At 38.2% G+C, this 14,777-nt stretch overlaps 1 protein-coding gene across 10 annotated transcripts in view; it reads right to left on the bottom strand.

Annotated features, from left to right (window-relative positions):
- The window catches only part of LOC127580505 (protein PHTF2-like), an 88,402-nt gene that overhangs the window by 33,810 nt on the left and 39,815 nt on the right, over nt 1–14,777 (bottom strand). For 7 of the 10 annotated variants that reach the window (XM_052034073.1, XM_052034074.1, XM_052034075.1 and 4 more), the window contains exons 3-5: nt 9,135–9,191; nt 3,520–3,589; nt 292–450 (exon numbers count right to left, since the gene is read on the bottom strand). In XM_052034073.1, the coding sequence (XP_051890033.1) occupies nt 292–450; nt 3,520–3,589; nt 9,135–9,191 (286 nt within the window). Of the gene's footprint in view, nt 1–291; nt 451–3,519; nt 3,590–9,134; nt 9,192–14,777 lie in introns of those variants that run through there. The other 3 variants (XM_052034080.1, XM_052034082.1, XM_052034081.1) reach the window with 2 other exon arrangements.

The following is a 14,777-nucleotide window of genomic DNA, read 5'->3' as shown; positions in this document are numbered from 1 at the left end:
AAATAACAACCAATTAAATTTCTGCATCAAAATTTGTGTAGCTTTGAAAAGACTGTTAGTATTAGAGAAGATAAATGCTTTATCTCAACATGAACACAAAGCTTTGCAGTTGCACTGGGAATACCAAAAAGCTACTGCATCACCAAAACGTCCCCTTCATTATAGAGTCAGAGAGAGATACAGCATGGAAACAGTCCTCAAGTCCACGCTGACCAACAACCACTCATTTTACATTAATCCTACATTAATCATCTTTTATTTATTCTCCCACATTCTCTTCAAATGAATCACCTTGAAGGAGGTATAAAATGAGCAGCCATGAAAAGATGCATTTTGAGGTCACTTGTATCCACCATTTGAAGAAGAATGGAAAGAACACAACTCTCACAATTCCTTTTCTTGTTAATGAGGTCCAGGGGCTTTCCGGTTTTGCTTTAGCAAAAGCAGATCCTAAGGGTTCCAAAGAGAAATGAATATATAAGCAAAATAAAAGCATCCTGCATAAATTCCTCAGAATTAGCAATGCATACCTAGAACAAATCAACTACATTAGTTATGAATATATTGCAAACCATGAGAAGGTGCCCTGCAAGTAGCCATGGGCTGAGACTATATACTTTTCATGCTGCTGTGAGTGCCCTCCACCTCTGCAAATTTCTGTAGTGAAAGGCAGTAAGCATGCAGCACAACGTACAAAACAGAATACTCCCAGAACTCTTCCTCATGGACCCTGTTATTCTGACATAAGAACAAGTGATCATATTGGCCTGGATTTCATAGGACCTTGCCTACCACTCAAAGTTGCTCCCCACAGTTCCCATCTACTTGCAATCAGCATTTCTGGATGCAAAGGGCTTATTTTGATGACGTTCCTCATCTGGAAGCTAGGCAGCAGAGCACAGCAAGAACTCAGCCAATGTCAACCTGAGCCCTCCCATCCCAAGAACGCTCCAACAGTTTTTGGATGCAAGACAAAAGCTGGGACAGTTTCACCCCAGGTCTGTAGTTTAAAGATTTAGGTTTCTGATATTCAAAGATGTCTTTAAAAATCTATCACAGGTGCAAGTGAAAAAAGTAAGAGTAAAAACCTGTTAAGAAAAAAAATAGAAAGTTTACAACAAAAATTACTTTTCTTTCTTCTCCTGACATCCAGGGCAAGTATCCCAAACCAAGTGAATGGGAACTCCAATCCTGCACCTGGCCTGACTGGTGTAGGATTGCAGAAGGGATTCCTGTGCACAAAAGGGAGAAGTACCAGCAAGCCCACTCCACACCCATACTTAATGTGGAGTCCAGTAATTGAGTAACAGGTTCACCAGCATCAATTGATCATTAAGTTTCAGAGTTCAGCATTTAATCGTGCATACGCAGGTCTCCAAGCTTTGGGTGAAAGCCAGCTAATCAGACTTCAAGCAGTAAGGCGGCTCCATTGTCATGGAATCACGGTTCAGAGAATAAATTTTACTTCCAAAAGGAGAATCTTTCCAAGTCAAAGAATGTTGGAACTAGTGAAATGCCATTAAATATACACAAGAGTAGTAACTCCCAAGACATTGGGCATTTGCTTGCATGACTGGGTTTGGCTGATCACAAAAAAAAAGACATCTGGCAAAATGTGATCTTTTGCTGTTAAGACAGATCGTGACAGTGAGCAAGAGGGTGCTTCTGTGGATACAACAGTGATTCAATTTCTTTGAGAATTCTGCCACATTAAAATTGTAATTCCTGGTGAGGCTGCTGCTGGTTGTCTATGTGGGGGGGTGGGGGGGGGGTGGAGGTGCAGGGAATAGAAATCAGATTGCTTGCTCCAACCAACAATGTATAATGCACTGCTATTGGAAAATACACACATCATTTGTTGTAAGTGGACCTAACTTAATAACAGTTTCCTTGGTAAATGAAATAAAACCTCTGCAGATACTGCTCTTCTAACAAATGGAAGCATAGGTGCGCTAGCCTGTATTCTGTTATGGGACAATGAGTGGATAGGTGCCTTGCACAGTTGGCACTGCTGTATACTGCTTATTCTTCCCTTCCAAAAACTTGCTTGTGAGTTAGAAAAATTTAGCAGCTCTGAAGCAAATAAAAAGGCAGACTTGAGCTGATTAGAAACTATAAACCAACATCAATAATGTTAATACTCATCTCATAAAACTCTCTCCATTTTCTCATACACCTATTTCATATAGGGCAGAAGAGATACTAGCATGATTTTAGCAAAAAATTATTAAAAATGAGTGACATAGCATCACATATGGGTCACATATTATCACAACTACCTTTCCCAACTAAAACCCATATTTTGCATCCACCAGAAATAATGACGGAAAATAATGAGATGCAGAGCAGAAAAAAAATTCAACTCAATTTATTGATCGAGTTCAACCAATCAATAAATGGTATAGAGTTGATCATAGAACCCAGGCTGGGTTTAAATACAAAATTTAACTCTGACCTTATTAATAGGTTTATCTAAATGTATCATAAATACAAAGAATTTAAGTTTAAGGTCTTATTAAATTTCCAGTTCTAGGTATTCATTTAAGAAAATTCTCACATCTCAGGTCTCACAATAAATTCCTTAAAGAGTTCCAACAGATTACTGTAGAATGATTGTGGATAATTTATTAATGCTGAAATTATAGTGTTTAAAAACAATAAATTGACCTAAAAATAAATTGCCTCATGGAAATATCTGGTCACTGAACAATTTTTTCCCCCCACTCTAAACTTTATTTTTTTTTAAGCAGCTTTGCCAGCAAAAAGTTATCAATTTCTAGCAAAAGAGAAGTTAGGCACAGACAGCTGTTGGTCTCTTTAGCAGAGTTTTTGAATAGGAACAGGAGGGCAGTTTTCTACGCATGTGCACAGCCACCACAATAATCCAAGAACAAATGAACTGTCCATCTTAAGAACATAGATTTGATGCGAGTCAATTGTACAACTAGAATATAATCACCTTCTTGATTGATCATGCAAGTCCATTAAAAATTCCATCTTAATGAATATTCACCAAAAACAAAATACAGTTTCCTCAACTTTTCAACTGGAAGATTCTCGCATTTGACTTGCCTCATGAATTCTCAATATTACTTCTAGATTTTCAGGTACAGGATACAAAAGAAAGAAAATCAATTTCTGGTCTTTTAGGTGCAACTGTGAGATTTTTAAATTATCCTCAGTAAAACCTGTGCTGCAATTTTTTTCTTCATTTCTTTTAATGCATTTTATGACAAGTAACAAAAAACAACTGAAAAGCTTCTCCAGTTATAGGGCCTTAATTGTGCAGTGGTTAATAAAATCAGTTTTAAGATTCAGTGAAGAAATATGCTGTTGCAGTTTGTTTCCTGATGCAGATTACCTTGAATGATTTTTGCCGACACCGACCCATTTTATGTTCTAATGTGACTCGCAAAATAAAGGCAACAGGGAATATTTTCATCCAACTTCCAGATGGGAGTCCAAAATATTCACATATTAAGAGCTAGCACATTTCCTCTAACACAAAGATGTATTTACCCCTTACAAGATCAACATCTATGAGGTCTGGCTTTACATGGCCTGTTTTCTTTGGTTTGTTCTTCATGCCCTGTAGGAAACAAAGACATCTTGTAAACAAAGAACATTTACAGTTGGAACTTGTACTGTAAAATGTAAGTGTATGACAAGCATGATTTTTGTTTTATTTAATTCAAGGGATCAGACATCACTGACAAGACCAACTTTATTCATCTTGAACAGTCCTTGTGCTGAAGATACCCTCACAATGTGCCTGACTACAGAGAATCCAGCAAAAATGAAGGAACAGTAATATATTGTAGAGCCTTAAAAATACTGTCCTTAAGTGTAGGTATAAAACAAATACATTTCCTAGTCAGGCTGGTATGCAACTTGGAGGGGAACTTGACCTGTAGTGATATCATGCTTTCTTGCTCTCGTTCTTCTAATTGCAAAGATCCCAGAATGGGAAGGCCTGCCTATAATGTCTTTACAAGATGGTGTAATGCATCATTGAATGATACACATTATAGCCACAGGACACCAGCATTGGAAGGAGTGCCTATCCTGTGGACCATTTCATCCTGGAAGGTGCTAAGTTTCTGGAATATTGTTAGAGTTATACTAATTCAGGTAAGTGGAGTACATTTCACCATAAACAAATTGCTACTTATGCTGGAAATATGAATTAAATACACAGCAAGTCAAGCAGCATCTGTGCAGAAACAGGATATAACAATTCAGATCAATGACTTACAAAAGGTCATCAATCCAAAACAATGACTCTGCTGCAAGACCTGCCGAATATTTCCAGCATTTTAATTTTATATTCCACACTCCAACTTGTGCCTTGTGGATTTTTGAAACAGTCTGGGAGGTGAGCCACTCACCATGATGCACACCTTCTGACCTGCCTTGATACCACGGTATTTATAATGGCTGGTCAATTTAAATTTCTGTTCAATGATGAAACCCAGATTGAAGATTATATTTGATTTGACAATGACATAGAATGTTAATCTAGATTCTCTCTCAAAGCAGGTCACCATTCACTGGTACTTGTGCAGCATCAATATTACTTGCTGCTTTTCAGCCAGACTGCAGTGTAGGTCTACACAGTCCTGAATAGCACAATCATCAACAAGCATTCCCATTTCTGACTGCATGATGGGAGGAAAGTCAATAATGAAGCAGCTAGAAAGTGGATGAACCTAGAATACCTTCCTTTCTAAGGAACTCCTGCAGCAGTGTCCTGAAGCCAAGTAGAACAAGCTCCCCTTGATTCAAATTTTACTAGAATTCACACTTGGCCAGGGGCTGCCATAATGTTAAGGCATGGCACGAATTCTCTTCTCACATCTAGAACTTAGTTCTTTTGTTCACATTTAGACTAAACCTATAACAAAGATTAGAACCGATTGATTCTGGCTGAACATTAATATGAGCCAGTTTAACCTGTGCATACATAACATTAATTCTCAACCACGTGTTAGAGTCACATAAGATTAAGTACAATTACTTTATTTTTGAGCTGTATTACAATCAACAGTTATTGGCCAGTGTCAATCACCACACTACTACTTTGGGGATGATTTTGTAGATATGGTGGAGTGAGGATGGGAATGTATTTATTTGTGAACTAACTGAGCTTATAACATTCCTTCAGATGACAGTTTCATGGGCAGTTTTGTCACCCATTTAGCCATATACAACATGTCAAGATTCTCAAACTCCAGTCTGAAGTGAGAATTTTGGTCAATATTTATCTTGATGAATAAACAAAGTCTAGTCTAGTCATCAATTTGAAAGAGCAAAAACAAAGAAACTAATCTGTTAGAAATGTTACATTAAATCAGTTGATAAAGTCAGATACTAGTGCTGCATCACCGAGCTGCAAATACTACTAATTTTGTATCAGTGACTTGAACTAATAAATTGAACATCAACTGATCAAATCCATGGATAATACCAACTTAGAAGCAGTAAAGAAATCATACATTTCAAAATTAGCAGAACAAAATACACAAATATGCAGACAAAAATGCCCTATGAAACATAATGCAAACAGTGCATAAAGGAAGTAAAAAGGTGGCAACATGAAATTTGTGATTGGCATTGAAATAACAAAATGGATCACATTAGAAATGATCCATGACTTTGTACAAAAGCAAACAAAGCTAAAAGGATGTCAATCTATTCAGGAGAATACAATTCAAGTTGCACAGAACTGATCAAAATTACACCTCCACTACAAATGTCTAATTCTTGTCACCAAGATAAAAGAAAGGGATACAAGTAGCATTGCAAAGAGCAGGTCGTGATTATCCCATCTATTGCAACTTAATTAAAAATTTCTGGCATTTTCAACCTTGAACCCAATCAATGATAATTAATATTATACACAGAATGGCAAATCCAAAGAATTAAAATCGAAAGAAACACATCATTTAAGTCTTCTTCATAAAAAGAATGAAGATAATCAATTACCACAGAAGGGAAGCTTTAAGGCATTGTGGATGGATGAGCTAAAATCACCTTCCTCATCTGTAACCATCTCTTGTTTAGGCTAATAACCACAGAAGGTTCAGCAGAAGAGACTTTGCAACCACAGAAAAGAGGTGAAAAATGCTTTTAGTTTGGTGATGAATTCATCACAGGTTCATTTTTTTTTACTGAAAAGAGCAAGCAAATTCCACAAAGAATTTGGTCGCTGCATTTCAGGAGGGAGCTGTGGGTGCAAAAGCAGTGGAGTTTGATGATAACAATTATTTCAGATAATGTGCGATTCCCTGGAAATGCTAACATGGAAAGGCAGTAGAAGAGGGTGGTCTATACCACACTTTTAATGTTTAATTTACGTATTTGTTGGATGTGGATGCTGCCCATCTCTAATTGCCTTTGAGAAGATGACGAGTCACCTTCTTGACCCAATGCAGTCCATCTGAAAATACCCCCATAGAGCTGTTGGACAAGGAATTTGGGAAGTAATGGCAGGATGGTGTACAACTTGCAAAGGAACCTGCAGCTAGTGGCATTCCCATAACCATGCTTCCCTTGAACTTTTTTTGTGACGAATATCAACTGCACCTTCCCAAACCTGCAAAGTAGCCCAGGTGAATAACTGCAGCTCATTTAGTAGGTGGTATATGCTGCAGCCATGGCACAGGAAATTATACTGTAGGGTGAATGAAGGAATGCCAAAATCACATGAACTGCTTTGTAATGGATGGTGCCAAGATCTTGAGTATTGAGAAAACTGCACTTATCCTGGAAAGTGGAGAGAATTTGATTTCATTTGATGTACCTTATAGGTAGCAGCAAGACTTTGAGGAGTCAGACTACAAGTCACTTGCCACAGGTTACCTAGTCACTTATCTGCCCTTTACTCGACTGATCCATTTGGGTTTCTGGTCAATGGTAACCTCCAGAATGTTGGTGGTGGGGACTTTTGTGATGGTAATACCATCGAAGGTCAAGGATAGGTGGTCTGAGTTTCTCTTGTTGAAGGTGATCATTCCTAGCCACCGTTTGCCTGAACATAGTTTATGCTGAATGTTTCTGTTCCTTCATTTTTCCAGCGGTGTTGCAAATGGCATTGAGTATTCTGCAACAGTCTGAACAGCTGACTTCTGACCTTATGATGGAAGGAAAACCATTGATGAAACAACCAAATTTGATTGGGCCCAGATAATTCCCTGAGCGACTCCTGCAGCAATTTTCTGGGATAAGATAATTGACATCCAACAATCACAACCATCTTCATTTGTAGAAAGTTATTTGCTTATGGTTTTAAACTAGAGGATATGCATAGATAACAGCCAAACCAAAGAGCTTCAAAACACCCTACAGCACTCAGCATCTCATTAGCCCAACTGAGAGGGTGCAATCTTCAATCAAGTGTTTTATTAATACCACATAGACATTAGTTTGGTACACTTTTGCGATAGTACATGCTGTAGTGCAAAATAAATCCTACAGTGCAATTCATATCCATGCTATTAGTAGGTGGCCACAAAAGATTTCCTGCACCATGTAGCAAAACAGAAAAGACATTTACACTATTGGCACCAGCAGCACACAAAGGAAATCTTTCATAAAATTAAAAATCTTGTGTAAAATTAAAAGCACAGCTGATCATAGTAAATTTGAATTACAAGCAGAAAACCATTTCCTGGTGTACTTACCAATTTAATAAACTGCGAAGAGTAAAATAATATTAGAAACATGAAAAATAAAAGTACGAGGAGACTACTTAGTAATCAAGACAGTGAAAGAGACAGTATGATGAAGATTTGTATCAAAAAAGGTAGAGAAAAGTAACATTTTGATAGTTGAAGTGTGAGCAAAATTAAAACAAAGACAAGCGAAATGGCAATAGAGCGCTCAAACTACGGAAGCACCATAATCAGAATCTCATCTGATTGTGTATTAGTTTAACTTCTTTGCTCCTGACTCTTAAATAAAAGGCAGCTGAATCTTCTACTGATTCATGTACCACAGATCAAATGGATGCCCAATGTCCCACCCTTTTAATCAGCAGAAAAACCAGTAGGATAAGTTGCATTCCAGAGACAAGAATCTTTATGTAATGCTGGCATAGCACCCTTCAATGAACTAAAGTTCCAGACCATTTCATACTTGGAGACAGAGGAAGAAAGGAGGAAGGCAAAAATAATTCGTTTAAACAACTTTAAGATGCACTGAAAGCAAAATACTATAGATGCTGGGGGGGAAAAAAATGCCAGAAACAGTTGGCAAATCAGGCAGCATCTGTGGAGAAAGAAACAGTCAGTGTTTTAGGGAAGCAAATCTTTGTCAGAACTAGACCAATGAGAAAACAAGCATGTTTTAAGTTGCAGAGTGGGAAGGGGTGAAAATGGAATATCTGTAAATAGGGTGGAGACCAAGGTTGTCCTGACAACACAAATACAGCAGCTAGAGAAAATAAAAGGAACACATTAGAGGGAAATCTAAAACCAAAGGAGAATGATGGAAGCACCCAGCATTTCAAGCAGCATCTATGGAGACAGGAGAACACAACACTGAGTTAGTGTGAGAGATGGATGACCCTACAGGCCTCCTCACATAACTCTTCTGTTACACTAATAACTTTATTAGCACTACTTCTTGCATTCATATAGAACTCAAAAATGTTTGTTTTGGATTTCTGGACAGAATGTGAATTCTCCTATAGTATTCGATGTGCTTTTCCAAATATTGAAATGATTTTCATTGAATGCTTGTGAGAGTAAGAATATGAGAAATATTAAATATTTTGGCATCATCTCCTACACTGACAATACAAGCCAAACTATTATACAACTCAGCCACTCAACATCCAAGACATTAATTGTTCTGTACATCAGAATTCTCAACCCATCTCAGAGTCCTCAACTAATTTTTAGTTTAGACCACCAATCTGGACCAGAAAAGCCATTCTGTCAAATCCTTTACATCAGAATTAAGAGTATTGCCCAAAATTGCTACTTTGCAATGCATTTGTTTCCTACTTATCAACAGCATGAATAACTATATATAAATATACATCCATAGGAAGTTTCACATCCTGTTTAAATGCAAGATGCACCACTTATTTATTACATCTTACTACCAACATTAAATGAAAAATACATTACCTTTATCTCTCTTTGTTCCACAGATTTTTCCCATATCTGTTGATCATAGGCACCAATCTGCAAAATATTGAAAAGAGTTTTTGAAATATAAAGAAATAGATTTTGGTTCAATGTCCACCAGCATTTTTTGTCTGCGAACACAAATTTTGCAAATTATACCTTGTTTAATATATACAGTGGCATGCAGAAGTTTGGACACCTCTGGTCAAAATTTCTGTTACTGTGTAGAGCTAAGCGAATAAAAGATGACCTGATTTCCAAAAGACATAAAGATGACACATTTCTTTAATATTTTAAGCAAGATTACTTTTTTTATTTCCATCTTTTACAGTTTCAAAATAACAAAAAAGAAAAAGGGCCCGAAGCAAAAGTTTGGGCACCCTGCATGGTCAGTACTTAGTAACACCCCCTTTGGCAAGTATCACAGCTTGTAAACACTTTCTGTAGCCAGCTAAGAGTCTTTCATTTCTTGTTTGGAGGGATTTTCGCCCATTCTTCCTTGCAAAAGGCTTCTAGTTCTGAGAGATTCTTGGGCCGTCTTGCATGCACTGCTCTTTTGAGGTCTATCCACAGATTTTCGATGATGTTTAGGTCAGGGGACTGTGAGGGCCATGGCAAAACCTTCAGCTTGTGCCTCTTGAGGTAGTCCATTGTGGATTTTGAGGTGTGTTTAGGATCGTTCTCCTGTTGTAGAAGCCATCCTCTTTTCACCTTCAGCTTTTTTGTTTTACAGACGGTGTGATATTTGCTTCTAGAATTTGCTGGTATTTAATTGAATTCATTCTTCCCTCTACCAGTGAAATGTTCCCCGTGCCACTGGCTGCAACACAAGCCCAAAGCATGATCGATCCACCCTCATGCTTAACAGTTGGAGAGGTGTTCTTTTCATGAAATTCTACACCCTTTTTTCTCCAAACATACCTTGGCTCATTGCGGCCAAAAAGTTCTACTTTAACTTCATCAGTCCACAGGACTTGTTTCCAAAATGCATCAGGCTTGTTTAGATGTTCCTTTGCAAACTTCTAACACTGAATTTTGTGGTGAGGATGCAGGAGAGTTTGGAGAAAAAAGGGTGCAGAATTTCATGAAAAGAACACCTCTCCAACTTTTAAGCACAGGGGTGGATCGATCACGCTTTGGGCTTGTGTTGCAGCCAGTGGCACGGGGAACATTTCACTGGTAGAGGGAAGAATGAATTCAATTAAATACCAGCAAATTCTGGAAGCAAACATCACACCGTCTGTAAAAAAAAAGCTGGAGAAGAGGATGGCTTCTACAACAGGACAACGATCCTAAACACACCTCAAAATCCACAATGGACTACCTCAAGAGGCACAAGCTGAAGGTTTTGCCATGGCCCTCACAGTCCCCTGACCTAAACATCATCGAAAATCTGTGGATAGACCTCAAAAGAGCAGTGCATGCAAGACGGCCCAAGGATCTCACAGAACTAGAAGCCTTTTGCAAGGAAGAATGGGCGAAAATCCCTCAAACAAGGATTGAAAGACTCTTAGCTGGCTACAGAAAGCGTTTACAAGCTGTGATACTTGCCAAAGGGGGTGTTACTAAGTACTGACCATGCAGGGTGCCCAAACTTTTGCTTCGGGCCCTTATCCTTTTTTGTTATTTTGAAACTGTAAAAGATGGAAATAAAAAAGTAATCTGCCTTAAAATATTAAAGAAATGTGTCATCTTTCACATTATGCCTTTTGGAAATCAAGTCATCTTTTACTTGCTTAGCTATTCACAGCAACAGAAATTTTGACCAAGGGTGCCCAAACTTTTGCATGCCACTATACGGCTTTGTATACTACTTGAAATTCTAAATACAAATATTGTTCTATCAATGATCATATTCAATGTTATTTATGACATTTCTTACTTTGGAAACCTGTGTAGGATACACAGATCTTAGTAAAACATGAGGAACATATGGTCAAATGACATGCACATTGTATCTATTACATCTAGAAATAGTGGTATATGCAAGATAGTGCAGTATTTGCATATAGTTATTTTCAAGTATCTGAGAATGTTTCCTAAAAGAAATTGCAGATTACAGCCAAGTACATGAGTGATAAGCACTAACCATTATATTAGTCCTGTTTTAATTTTGAAATGGTAATCAAGACAGACAATTCTGGGCTTTGAATGGAACTATATTAGGGTAATTGGGCAAATGTGGGACCACAACTTGCTACGAATAGAGAGTCACTAGGTAAGGTTTGCCTTTTATGATCCTAACTGGATGTACTGCACCAACATAAAAAACAGAAGCAGGAGTAAGCCATTCAGCCATATTGCCTGCTCTGCCATTCAATGATATCACAGCTGATCTTCTACCTCACTGCTACTTTCCTGTTGTGACACCATATCCTTTGATTCCCTTAATATTCAAAATTTATCAATCCATGTCATGAATACACCCACAACTGAGCCTTTAGATCCTTCTTGATTAGTAAATTCCAAAGAATCATTACCCTCTGAATTAAAAAGCTTCTCCTCATCTCAGTCTTGAATGGCCAGCCCCTTACTTTGATACCTTAACCCCTAGTTCTAAACACCCCAGCCAGGGGGTACATCATCCATGCATCTACTATGTCAAGCCCGATACAAATTTTGTATGTTTCAATGAAATCACTTCTCATTGTTCCAAGCTCAAATGTGTATAGACCTAGTCTGCTTAATCTCTCCTCACTGGAGAGACCCTCTATCCCAGACACACTTCACCTTTCAGCAATTTGTGTAGATTTCAAATACACATGCAGGTCCTTCTGAACATCAACATCTTTTAATATCTCACCATTTTAAAAAAAATCCTATTATATTGATAACTTCACATTTTCCTACATGAGATTCCATTTGAAATTCTCACCCATCCACTTAGCCTATATTCCCTGCATCCTGCTACACGAGTCACATTGGTATTGGTTTATTATTGTCACTTGTACCGAGGTACAATGAAAAACTTGTCTTGCATACCAATCGTACAGATCAATTCATTACACAGTGCACTGAGGTAGTGCAGGGTAAAAACAATAACAGAATACAGAGTAAAGCGTCACAGCTACAGAGGAAGTGCAGTGCAGGTAGACAATAAGGTGCAGGGTCATAGGTCAGAAGATCGCCAGCCCTGTAAGAAGATTTAAAAGAACATTATAAGTAATACTTAGTGACATAGAAATTAAATTTAAAAGAGTATAACTATTATAGTAGAAGTAATGAGTAGATCTGCAGAGAGCAGCTTGCAATGAGTTGCCACAGTCCGGCATGGATACATTACAGTTGATTTCCACATCCAAATCATAAGCAGCTGGGCCCCCAGCAGATAACGCTGCAGCACCACACTAGTCACAGCTACTCAACCTAAAAATGACCCACTTATTCCTTCTCACACCTTTTCTGTCCATTAACAAATCCTCAATTCATATCAGTATATTTCCCCCAACACCACATACCTTAGTCTGTATTAAACAAAATTATCTCCACTTTACAGCCATTCGTATAATGGAAATTTGCCATTACAGAATTCATAAATCATTAACCAAAAATTTGAGATACCTCTCGTGGAACTTAAATAAGTAAACTTTTTGTAAAAAAAAACACTTTGTGTTTCTTGACATATGTGCAGATGATGCAGCTTCATGTTACGGAAAATATGGACCATTCTCTTGGAATGCAAACTCTCAGTCCCCATAGCCTGGAGGTCATCTGTAACTATTTGAATTTTTTTTTGTAATTTCTTAATATTTTTCAGTATCAGGGACATTCAGTAACTTCCAAAGTCCCTGACAAGTTTGTCAATCAGCTAAGCCTGAACATCCAGTTAACATCAGGGACACAGCTGACATCATCAAGGTAGCAATTTTGCCTCCTAACAACACTTCAGTGTTGAAACTGATAAACTAAGGTCCTTTTGCCACATTCAAGGCTTAATACCTGCAGCACCTGATGAGACATGTCATTTTGAAGTCTTGCAGCAATGACAAATCCACCATCCAGAAAATTTGGAAGAGGTACAAAATCAAGACAGCAAAAACCTACACAAGTGCCTCTTGGGATAAAGTCACCCACGTAACAAGGAATGTTGTATTAAGGAAATAGTCACCAGAGTGCACAACTACCATGGGTTTACAAACACGTAAAACATTAGCATGTAATTCCAGTAACACTTCCATGTGATCCCAGCCTCATTTGGCAAAGAGCTGACAAATGAAAACCTGTTAGAGCTTGAACAACAGAGGTCACAGGAGGAGCAAGAAGGTAGCAGCATAACACCAGAAAAACAGTTTACTAACATTTTCAGAGACATTTTGCTGCATTGGGAAAGTGATACCCATCTTCAAAGATGACAACCCCAACATGGAGTGCTGCACTTGATGCCTTATGATAGAAAGTGCCAAGATGATACCACTTCCACCAATCTTTTGAAGACTCACAAACGTGAAAGTTCCACTTCATTGCTGTTTTAAGTAGTCGAGCCTTTATCTTGAAACAACAACCCTTAGTTCTAGATTCTCTCACAAGAGGATTATCCACCCTCTCAAGAACTCAGGATCTTGTACACTTCACTTGTCAAGAACTCCAAAGAGTAAATTATGTACATTTTTAATCCATTTAAGACTTCATTGCCAATAAAATGGATATTTTATTTTCCAGATACCTGTGTTGATGCATTTTTATTTACACCTACTTTGACCAAAAACATTAGAGCTGCAGAACACAGAGACTTGTTTTTAATATATTAACACTAATAGGAAAAGCTTTCTCAATTTACTAATTTTTGCCAAACTCAGGTTATGCGTGTGTGGAGTTTGCACACCCTTGTGTGATCCCCATGGTTTTTTAATGTGTGCTCTGGTTTCCTCCCACATGCCAAAGATATGCTGATAGGTTAACTAGCTACTGTAAATTACCATTAGAATTGTTAAGTGGCAATTGTTAGTGGCAAGAAGAATCAAAAGGTAATTTGATGGACATGTGAGAGTTGCAGGACCACAGAAAAATGAGGAGAGGGTTGGAATGGGGCTGGAGGTCTGCCACCAGTGGTGTTCTGCAAGGATCAGTGCTGGAACCTCTTGTTTGTGATATACATCAATGATTTGGATGAAAATGTAGATGGGTGGATTAGTTTGTGGAGTTGTGGACAGTGTAAAGGACTATCAAAGAATACAGTGGGATACAGATCAGTTACAGATAAGGGTAAAGTGCCAGATGGAGCTTAATCTGGGCAAGTGTGAGGTGTTGCACTTTGAGAGGTCAAATGAAAGGAAAGTATACAGTTAACGGTAGGCCCCTTAATAGCATTGAGGTACAGAGGGATATTGGGTCCACAGTTCACCAAAAGCAGCTACACAAGTGGATAAGGTGGTAAGGAAGGCGTATGGAATGCTTGCCTTCATTGGTAGGGGTGTTGAGTACAACAGTAAGGAACTCATACTGCAGGTATATAAAACTTTAGTCAGGCCACACTTGGAGTATTGTGTGCAGTGCTGGTTGCTCCATCATAGGAGGGATGTGGAGATTACTAATAAGGTGCAGAAGAGGTTTACCAGGACGCTGCCTGGATTAGAGGATATGATTTATAAGGACAGGTTGGACAAACTTGGGTTGTTCTCCTTAGCGCATCAGAGGCTGAGGGGA

This window comes from Pristis pectinata, chromosome 19 (assembly GCF_009764475.1).
Source record: "Pristis pectinata isolate sPriPec2 chromosome 19, sPriPec2.1.pri, whole genome shotgun sequence".
NCBI classification, from domain to species: domain Eukaryota; kingdom Metazoa; phylum Chordata; class Chondrichthyes; order Rhinopristiformes; family Pristidae; genus Pristis; species Pristis pectinata.
Note: the sequence above shows the minus strand (reverse complement) of the source record. Positions and strands in the feature narration are given on the sequence as shown.